Source organism: Ceratosolen solmsi, unplaced genomic scaffold (genome assembly GCF_000503995.2).
Source record: "Ceratosolen solmsi marchali unplaced genomic scaffold, CerSol_1.0 scaffold25, whole genome shotgun sequence".
Lineage (NCBI taxonomy): Eukaryota > Metazoa > Arthropoda > Insecta > Hymenoptera > Agaonidae > Ceratosolen > Ceratosolen solmsi.
In genome coordinates, this window is record NW_011948444.1 from 1,667,037 (window position 1) to 1,687,109 (window position 20,073).

General features: G+C 22.7%; 2 protein-coding genes across 4 annotated transcripts in view; one reads left to right on the forward strand and one right to left on the reverse strand.

Annotated features, from left to right (window-relative positions):
• The window catches only part of sano (CABIT domain-containing protein serrano), a 77,313-nt gene extending 73,627 nt beyond the window's left edge, over positions 1-3,686 (forward strand). For all 3 annotated transcript variants that reach the window (XM_011504359.1, XM_011504360.1, XM_011504361.1), the window contains one exon: positions 3,457-3,686. The gene's annotated coding sequence lies outside the window, so the exon portion shown is untranslated. The remainder of the gene's footprint in view (positions 1-3,456) is intronic.
• A 9,788-nt stretch (positions 3,687-13,474) lies between these two features.
• On the reverse strand, positions 13,475-19,539 carry pigeon (gamma-secretase activating protein pigeon). The gene is made up of 8 exons (XM_011504362.1): positions 19,406-19,539; positions 19,113-19,249; positions 18,695-19,052; positions 18,361-18,620; positions 17,127-18,283; positions 14,673-15,011; positions 13,945-14,159; positions 13,475-13,594 (listed from the first exon to the last, which is right to left on the reverse strand). The coding sequence occupies exons 1-8, from the start codon at positions 19,461-19,463 to the stop codon at positions 13,551-13,553; spliced, it is 2,568 nt and encodes an 855-aa protein (XP_011502664.1). The 5' UTR covers positions 19,464-19,539; the 3' UTR covers positions 13,475-13,550.
• Between the last annotated feature and the right edge of the window lie 534 nt (positions 19,540-20,073).

Consider the following 20,073-nt stretch of genomic DNA (forward strand, 5'->3'; position numbering starts at 1 on the left):
CAAATCCTATCCAGCTTTTACTAAATATAACAGAAAACAATTTAAATAATGATATAGACTTCAATTTAAAAATGAACTATATAATGAAAAGATTAAGAATTGGAATAAATGTCGACATTGTGAACTGAATGTAAAAGTAATCATATCACATAATAGAACTCAATAAAGTGAAATTATAGCCGCTTGTTGTAGAAAACGTGGGTGTTCGGTATTTAAGCGGGTGCGGCTCATGTAGGGTGTGACACGAGGTTACGAAGAAAGTCCTACTCAACTTCTTCGATGTGTCGACAAACACCGTTGATAATTTAATTAATAATTTTCAAATAAAATTAATTTTTATCTAGTATCAGCTTTACTTTTATTATCTTGCTTTTTTTGTCAATTTTAAAACAAACAAAATAAATATGTGACTGCATGTCAAGGCTGTAAAAGTGAAAGCGTTTCGAAGAAAAATAGTGCTTTGCCATGCAACTGGAATCTATAGAATATTATATTGTAATTTATTATATTACAAATGTTAAATTAAAAATTGGAAATCTCAAAATGTTGTTATTATTATTTACTTTCTTAATCTTATATTTTTCCGCCATTCAATTATTATACTGGATAATTATTTATTAATACATCTTAAAAAACGGGGAGTATTTGACTCTCAATCAGAGGCTTAAAGAAATATTAAAAATATAAAATTACTGCATTGACTATATTATATAACTACTTATTGATAAGCATGAAAGTAATTATAGCTTGATAAAAATAATGTTTTTATACATAAAGATACGAAACACCAAGAGACAACAATACTTTCCCCCTTCCTTATTTCAGTATTTTACTTCTGCAAATTCTCTTTTTAAAATGAAGATTCATTGTTCGAGGTTAATTGTTTGAAAAAGCCGGAATGTTAGTAGTTTACAGTACTATTGATATATACATACATGCATGTAAACGTAAAATATAATTTATCAATTTGGCAAGATTTTAATAAGTAATTTCAACTACTGCCAACTTAGCTAATAATTTAAAATATTTTCCATATTAAATTAATTAAAATAGGAGTCCTGATTATTATGCTTATATTTAAATACCACATCCGAATGATTTATATTTCAATGCTAATAAAAATAGAGATATTATAACAAAATTGAAACTATTATATTTACTTGATTAAAGGAGCTGTTGTATAATTTATGGTATTCGCTTCTTTTTTTTATGAAATAGCAGAAATTAAATATGTAATAAATATATGATTTATCAAGTAATAAATTAGCGTTTCTTAAATTTTAAAAAATTTAAAAATTTTTAATTTAGCTAAATGTTATTGCTCATATTGAAATAATAATAAAATGCATTTCATGATAATATCTTTATAAAAAATGTAATTTTTTTAAGAATTTTGTTCCTTATTTAAACTTTGATGCGATATATTATACCATCTGCTAACTGGTTTTGAATTTATAATTGAATGTTATATTTGACAAATCAACTATTCGTTACTTCTATTAATCGTATTACATGAATTACATTAATAATTTATATTAAAATAAGTTTTAAATCTTTTCTGGCACAGAGTAATTATGATATTATAAAGAAAATATTGATATTAATAAGAATTGAAAAGTTATTGTCTATGTCATAATTAATATATTAATAATATCATCGATAAATAATTATCGGATAAATGAAAAGAATAAATATGCAACTTAATAAGGAATTATTATTGATGTAAAACAACAAATGTAATTAACTCTAAAATAAAAAATAAAATAATTAACTCAAAGAACAAGGCATGTGTTACTCGTAATAATAAATATTTATGAAGATTCAAAACTTCCATATACAATAATTGTACTTAAGTATATTATGAAAAATTTGATGGCAAATTCTGAGAAGAATGAAATAACCGCTCATAGTTATTCTTAAGAATTATATTATCTTACACAACCACACTTTTTAACTCTGTAATACGATATCCATTCTTCTTTTAATTCATTGAGCCAAAGTACTATATCTTTTTTCACATTCGTATCGTAACTATTTTGGCGATATATAACTGTATATGGAGAATCATGTATATATTTATGGCTCAATATCTTTTATCTTTACAATGAGCATTTTACAACCGAATAAGATATGAATTATTGTCACTGAATATTACGAAGTATACAACGTTTTGCCACGTTAATCTAAATAATGCATCGATAAACGGTTTTCTGCATAATAAAATATTACCTTTTTTTATTACTTTAACTCTATTACACAACTGCGTCTTAATAATGATTATAAAATAGCTTTTTTTATATAAGAATTTATTTATATTTATCTTACACTAAGAATATTTTATAAGTTATAAGCATATTTAGTGTAAAATTTATTAATAAAATGACGAGCTAAGGTAACTAATACTTTCTTATCTTTCCATGCAATTCCATATAAAAATTGAAAAAACATTTGCATCATATTGTGAATTAAATAAAAATACTATTACAAGTTCGTAAACAAAATAAGTTAAATTCATTATATATATATATAATTACTTAAATATTCATTTAAATCCATGTATTTAAATTTAAACTTAAATATTTCTAAAATATTGAACATTAAAAATAAATAAATTCTACGTGAGCATTCCAAATAGAGATAAAAACCTGTATGTATTAATTCGATAACATATTCTTGTATATTGAGTTAGATTATCTAACAAATATTTTAAATACTTTGAGATTGAGATTAATATAGTATTTGTATATAAATTATACGGTTATAGAAGTTATATTATATTAATTACTAAGTAATTACAGTAAATATTATTTCTATTCGGTGGAAAAAGTTGTGGCATTATTGATTCACATGTAGTTTAATAACACAAAAAAAATCAAATTGATATTGAATTTTAATATTATACCATACATGTAGCAACAAATATTTTCTTAATAATGATTAAAACTAATATTTTTCCCTAGTAAATCTAAACAATTTTCTCGAAACTTTAGATTTTCTCTAGCATATTATTAATAAATTCATACATTAATTTCAATATCTTTCTTAGTTACAAATTTTAATATATTTTTGCGGTAACGATCTATTTGTTAATAAATATTTATTACATTGTATATTGAGACACATTACTCGATTATATTAAATTGTTAATAAACATTTATATTAGCTAATATAAATAATCATAAACAGTAATTAAAAGGATTCATTATTGTTTTATAGAAAATGTTTCATTTTATAATTTCTAAGAAATATTTGAAAATTGATCCTTTTACTATTACCTGTAAATTCTAAAATGTAAATATAAAAATAAAAACATTAAATTTAAGTTCAATGATTAAGTATTTAGCTACTTTAGACACTAAGTATATTTAATGAAAGTAAGTAAATAATATGTCATTCGAATACTATAAACACGTATTTCAGAAATAAAGATTTAATTAATGTTTTTTGTTCTTACAGATTCGACGTAACATCATAAAACTTAAGAAAACTGAGAAAATGAAGAAAAATTTGTTCTTAACTAAAATGAAAAGAAAAATAGATATTGTTATAGAAGTGATAAATATGCAAAAAGGAAAAAACGTGTGACAATTTTATACGCTGAGATGCTAATAGGAAAAATTGAATGCGCGAAGCAACAATCTTATATATGCAAAAGCTTCATTACAATCCTTAGCAGATATCAAAGATAATTTGCATAAATGGATCTACTAATAAAGTTGGCAAGTGTATATAAAATCCAATATATAGTTGCCTATATAAATGTGAATCAAGTAAAGCCTTCGATACCCTTTCACTCAAGGATAGAAATATAATGTGTTTACTGCTGTATGCTGATATTTGCGTGTGCCTTCTACCACGTGCAAGACTAGGAGATGTTCATAAATTACGTAACGCTATTTTTTAATAGAAAATTTGTCCTCTTTTTCCATATTAAATAACCTAATTAATACTCTATTTTATACTTATGAAAATTTCTATTTAAAAGAAAGAAATTTTAATTTAAAAACATACTCCTTTTTTAAGTAAACATAAACATTGCATTCTCAACCACAATTTCAAAATTTCAAAATAATTAATTTATTAGAATAGCTATTAAATGATATGTATTAATGGAATAAATTATTTACCGCTTTAAAATAGATTGATTTTTTATACGTTGCTATATTCAACTCAACGAATAAAAATTTTTTTAATTTTAATGAAATAAAAATGTATTGAAAATAATTTTTGCGATTTAATAATGTTTATAAATTTCTTGGTTATTTTGATTATAAATGTATAAATTAAGATTTTCATTTAAAAATTAAATTAATGTCACAAAATTCAGTACTTGAATACTACTCATAAGCGATAAGCGCCATTATTAATCATTCAACTTATAAATACCATTTTAATATTTATGAAATTTTGAAATAATTTTTTTTAATTTTAAATCGTAAATATCATTTATATATTATATATTATATATTATATATTATATATTTTTTTTATACTTTTTAGGTATATAATTATTTTGTTTCTGTATTAAATAAGCACATATCTACAAGATATTTGATTAGATCGTACTTATGATTCTAATGAAAAGTTATAGATCCGATAAAATTTTAAATACTCTTTTAATTACCACTACACTCTGTGCTCGCGCACACATTTTGAATGGGTATGCACAATATTTTTATGGTAAAAAATAATGAGAATGCAATGTATATTTATTTAAATATAAAATATAATGAAGTATTCTAAATACGTATTTCATATTTAACAATATTTACAAAATACATATAAATAGTAACTTTCACTTTCAATTGCTCTTCACATAATATGAGATCAGTGAATAATAAAATAATGACAATTCATTTATTATTTAGAAAATAATTTGGTAAAAGTTTATTAAAATATTTTTTACTTCTGCTTTACGTTAAATATAATTGAATAAACTTTTAAAGATTTACTAAACCTATAAATTAAATATTCAAGTTCTAAAATATCAATTATTCTAAAACAAGCTACTCCTCTATTTACCTATTTATTCTATATATTCTGTGATGTATTTTATCACCTATTTCCTTTGTCTTTATACGTTATGTAATTTATTATCAACTTTTTAGAATGAAGAAATGAATGTTAGCGCACAGTCCTAATTATTTTAGGTGTTACATACTCAAGTCATAAAGATTAAGTCACTATATAATATGTGTTTTATATATGTTTTGGATTGTTTAGATAAAAGAAAAATTTAAATATGAAAGGATTTTAGGATTTTATTCATATACATAAATATATAGGTTGAAGGCACAAAAAAAATTTGGATGATTGCAAATATATAGTTAAAAACTTATTTTGACAACTAAGCTTGAAATAAGAGTAAAACTAGATACATAGTTATTAAATTAATAATATTCTAATTTAATCTTTCATTGCAAATATTCGGAAAAGATAATTTACGAAACCATATTATTGTTTAAATATTTAAAATAAATAGAGATTCTATTAAAATAATTTTTTAAAATAAAATCTATACAAATATAATTAAAGAAATACAATAGATTATTTATAAAGTTAAAAAATTATATTTTTTTAATAATATTTTCAAAAAATTTAAATAATTTGAAATTAATAATAATGGAACGTGAACATTTATGAAATTAAATTGGTCTGAATAAGCTGCATTAAATGTTTCAAATAATGTTTATATTAATAATAATATGTTTAGTAAATATAAAGCAGTAATTTAGTATTATTAATGTTATCCTAATTTTTTTTTATAATTTCCACTTCGATTTTTTTTTTTTTTTTTTTTTTTTTTTTTTTTTTTTTTGATAGTTTTCTCTCTTTTTTTTCTTTTCTTTCTTTGATACTTATTATAATTGCTCAAAATTTGGATAAGAATTTATTGTAATTATATAAATGTTTTTTGCCAATTTATTTTAGATTTAATAATATGAATCATTTAATACAAATAAAAACATATTAAAATTAAAAATCATATATTGCAGTATAATTCCTAAAATAAGATAAAAAATTATTATTCTAATATATTGTTATGAATAAATGAAATAAATATAATTGGTACTTATTTTCTTTGAAGCTATAAATGAAATAGAATAAATGCAATCATCCATTTTTACTTACAGCTTCATGCTGAATTTTTCTGATAAAAACAAGACTTCCAAGAAAACGGGATAATAACAACGATAAAGACGTCCATGATTAAAACCTCACGTACATTCTAAGATTTTTATATTCAAAATAAAAGAGAATTGTATGTCCTTTAAAAAACAGTGATGCTGATAATTATGATAATAATGATGATATTAATACGCGCGTAAAATACGAATGCCATATAACGAATAACCAAGTTTTTGTGGTTGTACTTAAGTCATAATCTTATACTTATTAGCTTTTAGGATAGTAGGGCTAATCGGATAAATAGTGCCGATTACTTTTCTAATTATCAATTTTTTTCTGATCGTTATACTAAGGGCCTAAACGAGTAGTAGAAGTATAATGAATACTGGCTTATTGAATTGGAATATTTTAATTTAGAAAATAATTTAAATGTAAAAAGTTAGTAAATGATTTATTCTAATATTAATTATATATTTAAATACAATCGTCATTCTAAAGTAAAATAAAAATTTGTTTTATAATTTATATTTAAGCTTTTGCTTACTACTATATTCATAAAAGATCAATTTATTAATGGCATAAATGTTTTTAAAGACAATACTTGAATGTATCGTGATTAATTATATTTAGATTTAATTCTATTTATATTTAGAAATTTGCCATATTCATTTTAATAAACACTGATTTTGTTGAAAAATTTCAAATATTTTTAACATTAATTTTGAAAATGTAGTTTAATATTTATATTCTTTTTATTACAATTAAGCTTTATAATAATACCATCAATTCTATTACAACACCACTGAAAAATCATACCCAGGATTCTTTTTTGCAATTAATTGCGATATAAATTGTAGTTTATAAAATAATGCCAATATTTATTTTAATTACGATATTTACAACACTCGTATTCACTCGTAAATACAACGATCAGTTTAATTAAGGCTGAACTCATAAGGAGAAAAATGAAAAGACTTCTCTCTTCCTTTCCTTATTTTCATTTCCTATTTTAACTATTCTATACATAATTTTTCATATCGAATCATTAAATATTATAATATATAGTGGATGTTTGGTTTTTGTTCATTGTTATTTTAAATGTGTTAAAAAAGGTAGTATTGACTATTGAAATATCTATTTTAATTAAAAAATGCATTTATACATTGCAGTGATATTTTTAAATATTAATATAAATAATATTAAACAAACTTCATTAAATTGTAATAGCAAAATTGTAAATTGTAATTTTGTATAATATATTGTTATCAAAAAACGCGTATTTATAGGAAGTTTTAACAATTTATCAATCAAGTCTATAAATATATCGAATATTTTAAAAACATATTTAAAATAATATTCTTTCCTACTTTAATTAAAATTATGTATAGTATGTATTTTTTGCCGGATAATCCAATTAAAAACTGAATCGACCTCAAAGTATTTAAAAAAATTTATCTGAAATGTTTAAAATATCATTTATTAAATCTTTTATATTAAATAGTATAAAACAGCTAAACATATTTCTGCTCTGGCAAACATATCTTACTTATTTTATTATTTATATCGTAATGTAATGAATAGCATTTCATGTTTAACAAAAATATTTTTTTACCCATTTACATATTTAACAGTAAAAAAATCCACTATTGTGCTCAAACGTTTAAAATTGAAATTCTTATTTGCTGCTCTGGAAAACTTTGCATAATGCTGAACAATACGTATTCAATGCATACAGTTATAATTTTCTCAAATATCATTCCATTAATTAATAAGACTACGTATATGTTTAACAGTGATGTTATAAGTAACGACAAATAGTCTTGCGCAATACCCGTCATCTTTTCATTTCACTATTTACGGTACTTTTATAAAGTATTTTAACAGAGGCCCGTACTCAAGATTGAGATATCCGTGTAAGAATCGGGTCTTGGTCTCATTTTTTGTGATTACATAGAAACACAATGAAGTTTAATATAGACTAGGTTAGGTTATATTTTTTAATTTGCGTGATGTATTAGCTATCACTTTGAAAGTGCGTCAGGCGAAAACTAACAAAAATTTCTATTATGGTTAATTATATGATTTCGTTCTCTACTTTAATACTCAAAAAATGTGATTATAAAATTGTTCAAACATCATTTCTTTCCTATGTGGTCTATTCTATTTCTTCCAGCATTAAAAAAGTGAATATCTACTTTGATTTGTCACTCCCTTTCTAAAATAGAGTTATGCATTATTTAATAGAATAAATACCTTTTATATAACCTTACATGCTTACAAATAATAAAATTTATATATAATTAAAAATTAAAAATTTTAAGAGTCGTATATTAAAAACTTACGTACAAATGATCGTGCGTGTGTGTGTTTTTTGAAAACAAACATAACAAACTATGCGTATGCTCATATAACAACTGGGTTCTTAACTTTTACTATTTAAATACTATTATAATAATGTTCAATAAAAATCAATATTTATTCTTTATTTTCAAAAAGACAAAATATTTTAATTGTATTTTGAATAAAAATTTGAAAACTTTTAAAAATATCCGTTTATGTATATTTTCCTAACAGTTAAAATATGTAAAATTTTATCTTAATAATAATTATAATTATATATAATACATAATATTTGTAATATATTATAAACTTTCTTTGTAACATATTTGAAATTTATAAAAAAATTTATTCATATTAAAATTCTATAAATAATCAGAAACTATTATCGTAAATTGGAAGCATTGGAGCAACGTAAATTAATTGAATTAAATATATTTAAATTCGTAATAATTTGTTATTTTAATGAGAATATAAAGGTTATACTTGATTTCATATGTGTCAGCTGTTGTATATATGAATACGAAATTAGATTGTAGACTCTTAATATTTATAGTTTTACAATATATGCAACATTAAAAATAAAGATTGATATATTATTTTATTAAAAAAATTTTTTCGAACAACATAAAGACAGTTGTTTGTTTTTTATTTCGATAAAAAATTTGCAAGTACAAATAAAATGTAAGATACAGTAATTAATATACCATCTTACACTAAAATTTTTTTTCTTAATTAGTTTAATTTTTTTATATAATTAAAATGTATTTATGATTAAAATACTGTATTACATCTATATTTATCTTAAATATGAAGGAAAAGAATAGGCTATTTATTTTTATGAGTAATTTTATCTTGAAAAAATGATAAAAAAAAATAAAGAAAAATTTTCAATTAATAGCTTCTCGTCGACGCATTATTATACTTTAAAAAAATGCGATATAAAATAAAAAATATTATATTTTATCAACTTGGCCGTGCCATTGCCTTTTGTTAGAAAAATCGCGACTGAATATTTATTCAGTTTAAAACAACGAGGCTTAGCCTTTATAAACAGCAATCTTCCTCGAGATTTGGAAAAGACAATCTTATAAACGTGGCCTTTCGTGCAATTATTGCTGTTAAAAACTCTATTGTAGCAAAAATTGATGATTTTATACTTTAAAAAAAAAAAAACTAAACAAAGGCAAAAACTAATGCCTAATTTTTAATCGATCGGTGCAAAGTAATCATCAATCGCGAGGACCTTGTGCATAATTGTACTTGTATTATAAGTATATCATTCTAGTAGATTATAAGAACAAAAATGTAGTTTGTATTATTACTACGTATATAATTATATCATACGTATACTACGAGAATGTTTTTTTTTTTTTTAATAAAGAAGACACACGGTCCCCTTTACGATTAACTGAACTCAGCCCGTAATAATCGATCTTAATTATGTCCCAGACGAATATTTCGTGTATTGACGTTCAACAGAAGCTAAATTTTGCCGCTATGACGTATCATCAAACTTGTTTCCGTCGTTATGTTTTGTTTTACTTTTTTATAGCATTGTCGAGAATGTCTCTAATTTAACGTGTCTTTAAATATATGATTTTATGATTTAGACTCGTATATAAGTTTCTTTGTTGTTTTGTTTATATACTTTAGAGACATTTGTGTTTTGATGATTTTACTAACATTGTGTTATTGCGGCGAAATGCTCAGGTGTAAAGGTCGAGGACCGTCTGTGTCTTCGATTACACGTTAATACAATTTAATGATTGTAACAACATCATCTACTTATGTGATTTTTATAAGAAATTGTTTCGTTTTTTATACTTTCTGTAATGCTTATTTAGATTAACTTGTGTACCGTAAAAAGTGTTTCAATAAACAAGAAAAATAATCGACTGTTTTATTAAAATGTATTCACTTCCATTCATATGATTAAGAAAATTTTAAATTATATATTTTTTATACATTTCTCAATTTATATATGATGTGTAATTTCATACTCCGAAAAATTTAATATAATTTAATATTTTGTATAATGTTAATATACATATATATAGTATAATATAAAATAGATTTTACATTATAATATCTTAATTTATGACGAGATATATATTATAATAAAATATTATCTTCAATTTATATTAAAATACAATATTTTAACAAATTAAAGTATGGATGTAGTAAAACTAAATAAATATTGTTGTGCTATGAAAATGATTTCAATACTAAAAAAACATTTAAATAAATACGTAATATAGAATTTTTATTGTAAGCTGCCATAAAAATAGATCTATTCGAGTATTTGTAATAAATTATAATATGATGAAAAGGCCAGGTCATTTCAAAAGAATGTATATGCTTTTCATTTACAAAGTATTTACAATTAAAGTTTTGTATTGCTTTATTTTAGTCAAGTTGCTACGAAAGTAATTAAAAATAACTACAAAACATTGAAATTATTCAAACTGTAGATATCAAATATAATTTACAAAAGGTAACGGTAATTGAATTGTTTTCAACCTAATAAGTGTATTTTTCAACATAATGAATTTGCATAAACCAAATACATTTTTAATTATAATTATATCATATTTTTTCATAAATATTTGTTTAAACTAATGATTTACCTTAATTAATAATATAATTCTAATATTCTAATAAAAATGTATCAAATTCATTCCAAAGCCAAATTATTTAAAATTAGATAAAAATTAATGACGTCATAAATTTAGTACAATTATTAACACAAAATAGCTAAAATACATTGTTGAAATTTGTAAAAGAGAATAGAGCAAATAAATAAAGCTGCATTAAAAATACTCAATACAAACGATAGTTTAATGAAGTAAAACAATTTGTTTCTATTAGCATATAATAGTTAATTTTTCATTAATTATTTGAAAACTGAATAACATACACATATATTTATATACATATTTATAATCTTTAATAAATATAAGTAAATAAAAACAACATTGATTATATATAAACATAATTAGAATTATGTGCATAAATATAACAAAAGGCATAAATTATTAATAGAAAGAAATATTATATTATCTATAGAACTCTGAAAAAATAATCGATTGTAAATAAGCACAGCATAAAGAAAGGAATTATTATCTCGCTGAATGCAAAAAAAAAATATTCGAAGAATATACAATAAAAATTAATGCATTATAAACAAAAATAAAATTTTTTTATTGTAATCTAACTATATTATAACTTATAGGACAAATATTTTTATATTGATTCAATTTAGATATTTTAACGTGAAATAGTTGTAATAAAAAATATTACTAAACATATTTTTATATGTTAAAGATCACATTAGATAAATAAAAAAACTATAAAGTTAATTGTAAGAAATTCTTTAAAAAAATGTATCTAAATATAAATTTGTTTAAATTATTTATAATAAAAATTTTAATCTATTTATGAAGCAACATCAATACAATTAATTTCTATAAATTCTATATTTCTTCTGTAAATTGAAGAAATTAATATATTTATAAAATCTCGACACCATGTTCTAAATGGAAAAAATTAATTTCTTTAAAGATCATAAAAACAGAATTATAAATATTTTTATTTTCACTCGATTGTTATTTCGAATATTCCGATATATAATAATTATATTATATTTTTATGTATATCATATTTAAAGCTAAGAAATATACAATAAAAATTAATTTAATGCTATTTAAAATCTAGAATAATTTTAAAATTTTAAACAAAAAATGTATATGATGCATCATAATCTACAGAATTAATATATAAAAAAAATACTTCTTAAGAAAGAAATAATATAAATAAAACATTCAAAATATATTAAAAATTATTAAAAATTATTAAATCATTAAAAATTTGTTTGTATTATTTCAGTCTATATTAAATTAAAATGATTTAAAAATTATAAATAGCGAATTAGTATTTGAAGACTCATAATTAGAGACGGATGTAAGATAATAAGTCTGATATCATATTTTAAAAAGTCTAAAACACATATATCTTAAAACAAATTTTCTATGAAAATCATATGTAATTTTATTTAATATTAATAGAGTAAACATGATTGAATTTTTACAATAAATTGGGTCGGTGTATAACTATTTTTAAATACTACAGATTTTTTAGCTAATTAAACTGAAATTTAAAAGTTAATGTTTTTTTAAGTACTTAAGTTAATAAAGCCCCCCCCCTCCTCCAAAAAATATTTCGAAAAACTTTTTCTAAAAGAATATTTAATAATATTTAGTAAAGTTCACAATGAATAATCACGAATTATGTGTAAATTTCTATTAATTTAGTATTTAATATATCTGCTTACATAATACAAATGCATTGTTTAATGTTAAAATCTAAATAATGAAATTAGAATTATATAAACAGTTTTTGTATTATAATAATTTCATTAAAACTCATTTAACATTTAAAATAAACACTACTTACACAGCTATTTATATTTTAAAATAAATAAAATATTATGTTATATATTTCATTGTATGATAACAAAAATTCAATAGTATATAGATAACAAAAAAAATTATCGATTATTATTAACGATATAATGAATCGTTAAAATATTATCACGAATACGATATACCTTTAAAAAAATTCTTCGGTTGACGTAACTGTAGCCTCCATAAGCAGTCCAAAGTCAAGTTCAGTAAGACTAGCTACAAAAATAATTAATAAATATAATATTAGCAAACGTTAATTTGCATATATGTATGATAAACGTAATATGGTAAGACTTACCTTTAGCTGTCAGTAAATCAAGGAATGTATCAAGAGGGGAAAGTCGATCGGTTGACGGAAAGGCAGATAATCCTAAATTGATCAAATAAAATATAAAAATTTCCAATTTACTTTAAGATTAAAAAAGCACATTCACATTCACATTCACATTCACATTCACATTCTCATTCACACACACGCACGCACGCACGCGATTATAAAATATTAAAAAATTATGTTACCATTATGATGGTGGCGATGTTGCGAAAGTTTATTACGTGATTGACAAAGTTCGCCAGATAAAATGTTAGCCGCATGTTCTCTAGCTCTCATCATAAAGCTTATCGGATGAAACCACTGATTAAGTAGACGTTTCGCTCGTGTTCTAGGAAGTAGAGATAGCAGTTGTAATTTGCGACAGATATTTTCCTTTGTATCGCTGATATCTTTAAATGACGTTAATAAATTAATTTTTATTACACATTATATTTATTGCATAAATATTTTTTGCATCTTTTTCAGCACATAAGTTAAATGCATAATCAATACATAATTTTCCTACATACGACGTTTCAAATACAGATTTATTATTTTTCAAAATCAATCGCCAACATGCTAATGATTTATAAAATATACATTGTTTAAGCCATTCAGTTTTTAAATATTGAATACACCAAATTTGAATTAAATGATGGAATGAAAAATATTTATGACTAAGATGTTATTAATACTAACCAGCCATAATAATCTTAGCAACGTCAACTTGCAGCTCAAAAACGGAGTGTCGTACATATTGAAGAAACTTAGAATAATGTAAGGTTCGGTATCCTAAATAAGTAAAGAACGACATAAATCCTTGTGGTACAGGAAATGCAATACTTTCCGTTGCATATCGATACCTCTCTAATAATGTAAATAATAACCAGCGTCTTGAATCTTCTAAATTGTCTCTAAAATGTAAATTCCACCTTCAAAAAAATCTCATTTTTTAAATATCATTATAAACTTTGTTTCGCTACAGAAAAAAAATATACCTTCTAATTTAAAAATCATTTTGACTAAATAAGTTTATTCCAAATGATATTTCTATTATTGTTCATTAAAAAATATTGTGATATTATTACGTTGTAAGAGGCGGAATACTTATATCGTAAAGAGCTAAAATTGATATTTCAGAAAAAATATAATTTTTCAAATACCATTAAATACTCAGAAACATAAGCAGCGATCATTATACCATGAACTCAAATTTTTATATTTGTAAAATCATTGTTAAGATCATCGATGTTCTTTATAAAAAATAGCTTTATTGTAATGAATGCAATTAACTATTGAATTGATTTCGATTTCTATGAAAAATTAATTTAAAAATTAGTTTATCAACAATATTAATGAAAATTGTATTGCAAATTAAACGTATAAGTACAATTTTATTCTAATTTTTAATACAAAATATAACTCACACTAAAGAAAAACCACGTTCGAGCTCGAGCCTAGAATCAATGTTTGCCGCTTTACACAGCATTTGACACAAGAGTCTTGAAGTCTCAAACTGCGAGGCTACATGCCTTGTAGACAATAAATGAACATGCAATGGCGTGCAAGAACCCTTAAATCGACCAAGATTATTTTGTGTTCCGTATTTCAATAAATGCACGGAGAGCTCACGCAAATTGACCGAGACTATATGCTCTTGCTTTGAAGCTGTACAACTTTCCATCTCAACGAAGGGAAGTCTATAGTCACCATACTTAAGCCAACTCCCCATCAACTCTCCAAGTGCGGCCGTAGTGACAGCAAAACTATTAAAATAATAAATTTTGATTAGAAAATTTTATTAGAATAAAACTTATTAGAAAATAAATATAGTACTCAATGTACATAGTGTCTGAAATAAAAAGTATATTTTTGTAACAATATATTGTTCATAATTGAAATACATATAACTAGTATTAATACTTTTAATATATAAATATTCATTTGAAACATTTCTCTAAATTCTAATATTCGTTCTAATTTTCGGCTCTAAAACTTTACTTTGTGTGCGCTTGATAGATGACTCAGCCTTACCTCGGGTCAATTTTGTATACATGAGAATTAAAATGATTTATTTCAAAATTATAGGGTAGCTCACCTGAAAATCTGTTTGCTTAAACTCATTCGTTTTAGTAATATATCATTGTATACGAATATATCAATGACTCAAGAAGAGGAACAATATTTAATTTCAATCTCTTATCAAGAGAACGAAATTGAATTTTCATTGATTATTATTATTGGCCCTTAAACAAATTTTTATTTTTTTTTTTAATTCTCAAACTCTTATATTACTTTTATATCATTAACTGCGATTATATGAAAACTTTCTAAGATTATTCTATGTAGAAAATTTTGAAAAATAGTGAAAAAATAATTTATTTAAAAAAATATAAGTGAAATAAAAAAACGCTTCTTCAATTGTAAAAAGTCTTCTTCAATTGTATATTAAAAATATTAGATTATTTTCAAGACAATTATAAAAAAAAATTAAGTGCCATAAAATGCATAATTTTCATAAATTTTTTACATTAAAAATTAAAGATTATAAATATATAATAACTTAATAAATTCAATAAATTCAATTCCAATTCCGATTCAACAGACAATTCGACAGTGCAAAAATAATTGTAAGTTGCACTTTTCTACAGTATTTATATGAAAACTGTCCAAGTTTGATTTACAGAAAACTTGACAGTCAATAATTAACTTTAACAAAAAATTTAATTTTGTTTAAGAAACTCAAGAAAACTTAAAGGTTGTCAACTTTTAGGTTCTGTAGTTTTTAAAATACGATTAATAAAGTAAATATGATATTAAAGTATGTTAAGTTGAAAATGTGCATTGTTCAAAAATATCTTGAATATAAAATATAAAGAAAAAAGTATTAATAGATAATTTTGTCGATGAAAATAGAAATAAATAATATATAATATAATTAATAAAATGTGAAAAAATTATGAATGACATGAGACATTTAATTAATCTCTTAATACGTCAGTAAATAAATAATATGATTAAATAATAAATATTTCACCATATTAATAAACCAATAAGATTTTCTAATAAAAAATTAATTTTTAAGAAATACTGAACATCCAATTTAATTTGTATTAATTTAAAATAGTATACTAGGAATCAGCCTACTTATAATGTAAGATAAATTGAAATTTTGTTTAGAAACAAATTTCACTTAATTCATCATGATCATTTAATAAAAGTCATCAATTTTAATTCATTTGTTATATCGTTGATTAAAATATCTCGTATCATGTATTCTTACGTTTTAAAAATATACTATTATTAAATATCACACACATTATATATGCATATAATTAATTAATCGTATTCAATTGAAAAAAATAATCAAATTTAATATAAAAAAAGTCTTTGATATAAATATAGTATTAAGTAATACAAAAAATTCAATTTAGTTAAAATATTTTTTCTTTAAAAATATTACTCAGAATAAATAATAATCCTTTGTTATAAATTTTTGAAATAAGAATATCTTTAAAGCAATAACAAAAATTTAACACTTTAAAATTTTTAATTAATCAATAAATAATAATAAATGTGTTCATTGGATAAAAAGATTAAAATTATGAATAAATGGAAAAACATTTTCTGTAATAAAAAAATATTTAAATTTACTAAAATTTAATTATATTTAATAATCACATTATTATTCTATATCATGTTTTATTTTTTAATTATCATTTGAATAATCTATGAAATCAATGCATAATAAAATTTTAGATTCCAAAAAAAGCTAAATTATTTTAATTATTTCCTTAGTTTTTTATATTTCTATATTTATATCAAGATTATTAAGATAATAAAAACCAATTACATAACATTTAATATTTTTTATAAATTACCCTCCACTCGGTGACATTGGTGTAGTACATCGAGATAATGCTTCAGGTTGATAACAAGCCAATGAAACTAACAACTTTTCAGCAATGTGACTTGGCTTAAATCGAGGTAATTCATCACTTTTCTTAATAAGCAAATCCCATAATCGTGTCCATAAATCACTTCTATATGGTATAAGTCTTTGCTGTGGGGACAAAAGCATTACCGAAGTATTCCAAAGTTTTTCATGACTAAGCGTCACATTTAAATCATTTATTTTTGCCTCAAAGCCTGCATATTCTTCCATCATGGTAACTGGTACTAATGGCAACAAAGATAATGCATCTGGTGGTAAATTTTTTTGTACCAGTGAATGAGTTCCACTAATTAAGAATTCTTGCATTACTTTGACAATATCTAAAAAACGAGGTTTTTCAGCAATTGCAGATATTAATTCAGCAACTGTCTCCAAATCATTCTTATGACAAAGAAAATAATGGAGGATTCCCAAACGTACTTCTGTTGAAGTTATTTTCTTAAAAACGTTAATTAAAAAACTGGTGGAAATTGATAAATAAACTAGGTCCAGCGTTGGTAAGTCTATTGTAAGAAGACTAGTGTTATTACTGCTTCCATTAATACTAGTATCCGCATTAAAAGAGTATTTGGTTTTCATGTTATTAGAATCACATAAATTATTCTGATTAAATAAAGGGACAAGATAAGATGATTGAGATGGGACATTAGTAAGTGGACCACACAAAATATGACAGCAAGGTTGATGATGAAGTCCAATATCCAATATATGCGTAAAAAAATCTTGTATAAATACAATCATATGATTATCATCGTATAAAGTAAAAGTTGGTCTCATGAGTTTGGCTCGGATCCAAGGTATTCCAGGTACAACACAGTGTATTACACAACTATGATGAAGCAGTGTTATAGAGTAAGCAAAATGAACTGTATTCAAATTACTAATAACTGAATCTAAGACTTGTTGAGGTGGTTGTACTGGTCTATATAGATAATAATGACATATACAAATGATACCTTTATAATCCGAGATAACAATAAGATCTAATGAACAATCATGAATTCTTAATGGTATCACGTCATCCTCATAAGTACCGCAATTTTCAGAATTTGATGATTGAGGTAAATTTAAAGGAATATTTAACTAAAATAAAGATATAATTAATATCATAATATTTTTTAACATTTATAATGAAAATTACTCAATAACTAGATGCCTACCACAGTTTCATGAGGAAGATCATCATGAAATTGTAAACCACTAAGTGTTGGAGAAACAGAAGTTGATTTATGAGAATTTTCAGTACTATCATCAGTGAATAAACTAGTTGATGTCTTTCGATGATGTATATGATATAGTACTTGATTTGTTGCATCCCATTGAGCCCATATAAAAGCTTTAACTAAAGTTTCATGTTTTAATTCTATAATCATATGACTTTCTAAATTTGCATTATATAAAATTGTGTATATTTGAATATCTAAAATACAGTAAAATATTTTATAATTCAGTTCCAAATCTTACATATTAGATTTTCAATTCATTATAACTTACATTCTTGATGCACTAAAACTATAAGTTTATCCAATGTTTGCAAACATTTTTCTTTATACAAAAATTGTAGTCTAACTTGTTTTAATTTATTATTTTCTAGAGTATGTATTTTTGCTACCTCAGTCTTAAACTCAATGATATGAGCTTCATAAAACTCAATATCTAAATTTAAAAGTTCTTCATTAAAAGATTCGTGACTATGAGTTTTTTCTACTTTTTTACAATTCATCGATAAAACAGTTTGATGCTCTTTCAAATGCATATATGATTTCTGCTTTATGACATATCCTAATAATGTATTACATTGATTGATGCTAGCTTGAACAAAATTGAATACTTTTGAAAATCTATATAAAACCTACAATATTAATAAATATTAAATATTTATTTTAGAAAATAAAATTAAAAAATTATGTACCTGTAAATTTTCCTTAACTCGATCATAAAGACCAATTACAGAATAAGAATTGTCACCTCGATCGGATGATACATTTTCTACCCATCCAAGTAATAACGAGCCATTCTTTTCTTGACCAAGCAATTTCCATTGCATTGCTAATAAAAATTAAATTAATTATTGTAATTAAAATGTTTATTAAATAAAAATTTATCGATTTTAAAATATGCTTATTTGTTAAACTAAAATCACATATAATGACTTGCTTTTTTTATCATTTTCAAAAAATTTTAAAAATATATAAATTTATTCACCATTGCTGGCTTGTTCTCCTAGAAGTAAACACAATTTGGCAGCAAGATTTTCCTCCATTCTTTCGTATCTTCGACCAGATACTATATTATGCTCTATGATTGTGAATTGCGATACGATAATAATGTATCGGATGTTTGATGCTATTCCTACTGATTTGCATCAATTTAAGCAACCCAAAAAAATTTAGACTTATGTGTGTGTATTAGCGGGCATTACAAATTGTTTATTAACTGATTAATATTTGCACAGCTGCAAAGAAATTAAAATTATATATTAAAATATAAAATCAAAACATATATGTCCAAATTACTTCTATTAAAATTAAGTTTAAGCAATAAATAAATCTTTAATTTAATATTATAATGACTTTAAAATAAATAATTGTTCGGTCAAAATATTATTATATTAAAATCAAATTATATGTAGCATCTTATCCAATAGACTAGTAAATAAAATTATTATATAAATCATAACTTAATCAACCAACTTCTCCCTTTTCATTTTTAATGCTAGGAATTTAATATCGTATGAATATAGTATGTCACGATAAATGGAAGTATAATTATTTGTTAAATAAGTTTATGTATTTTTCTACTTTCAATGTTGATTTATAAACATTTTTATTTTCCTATTTTTAAAGAATCAATTTTCAATTTTTTATGCTACA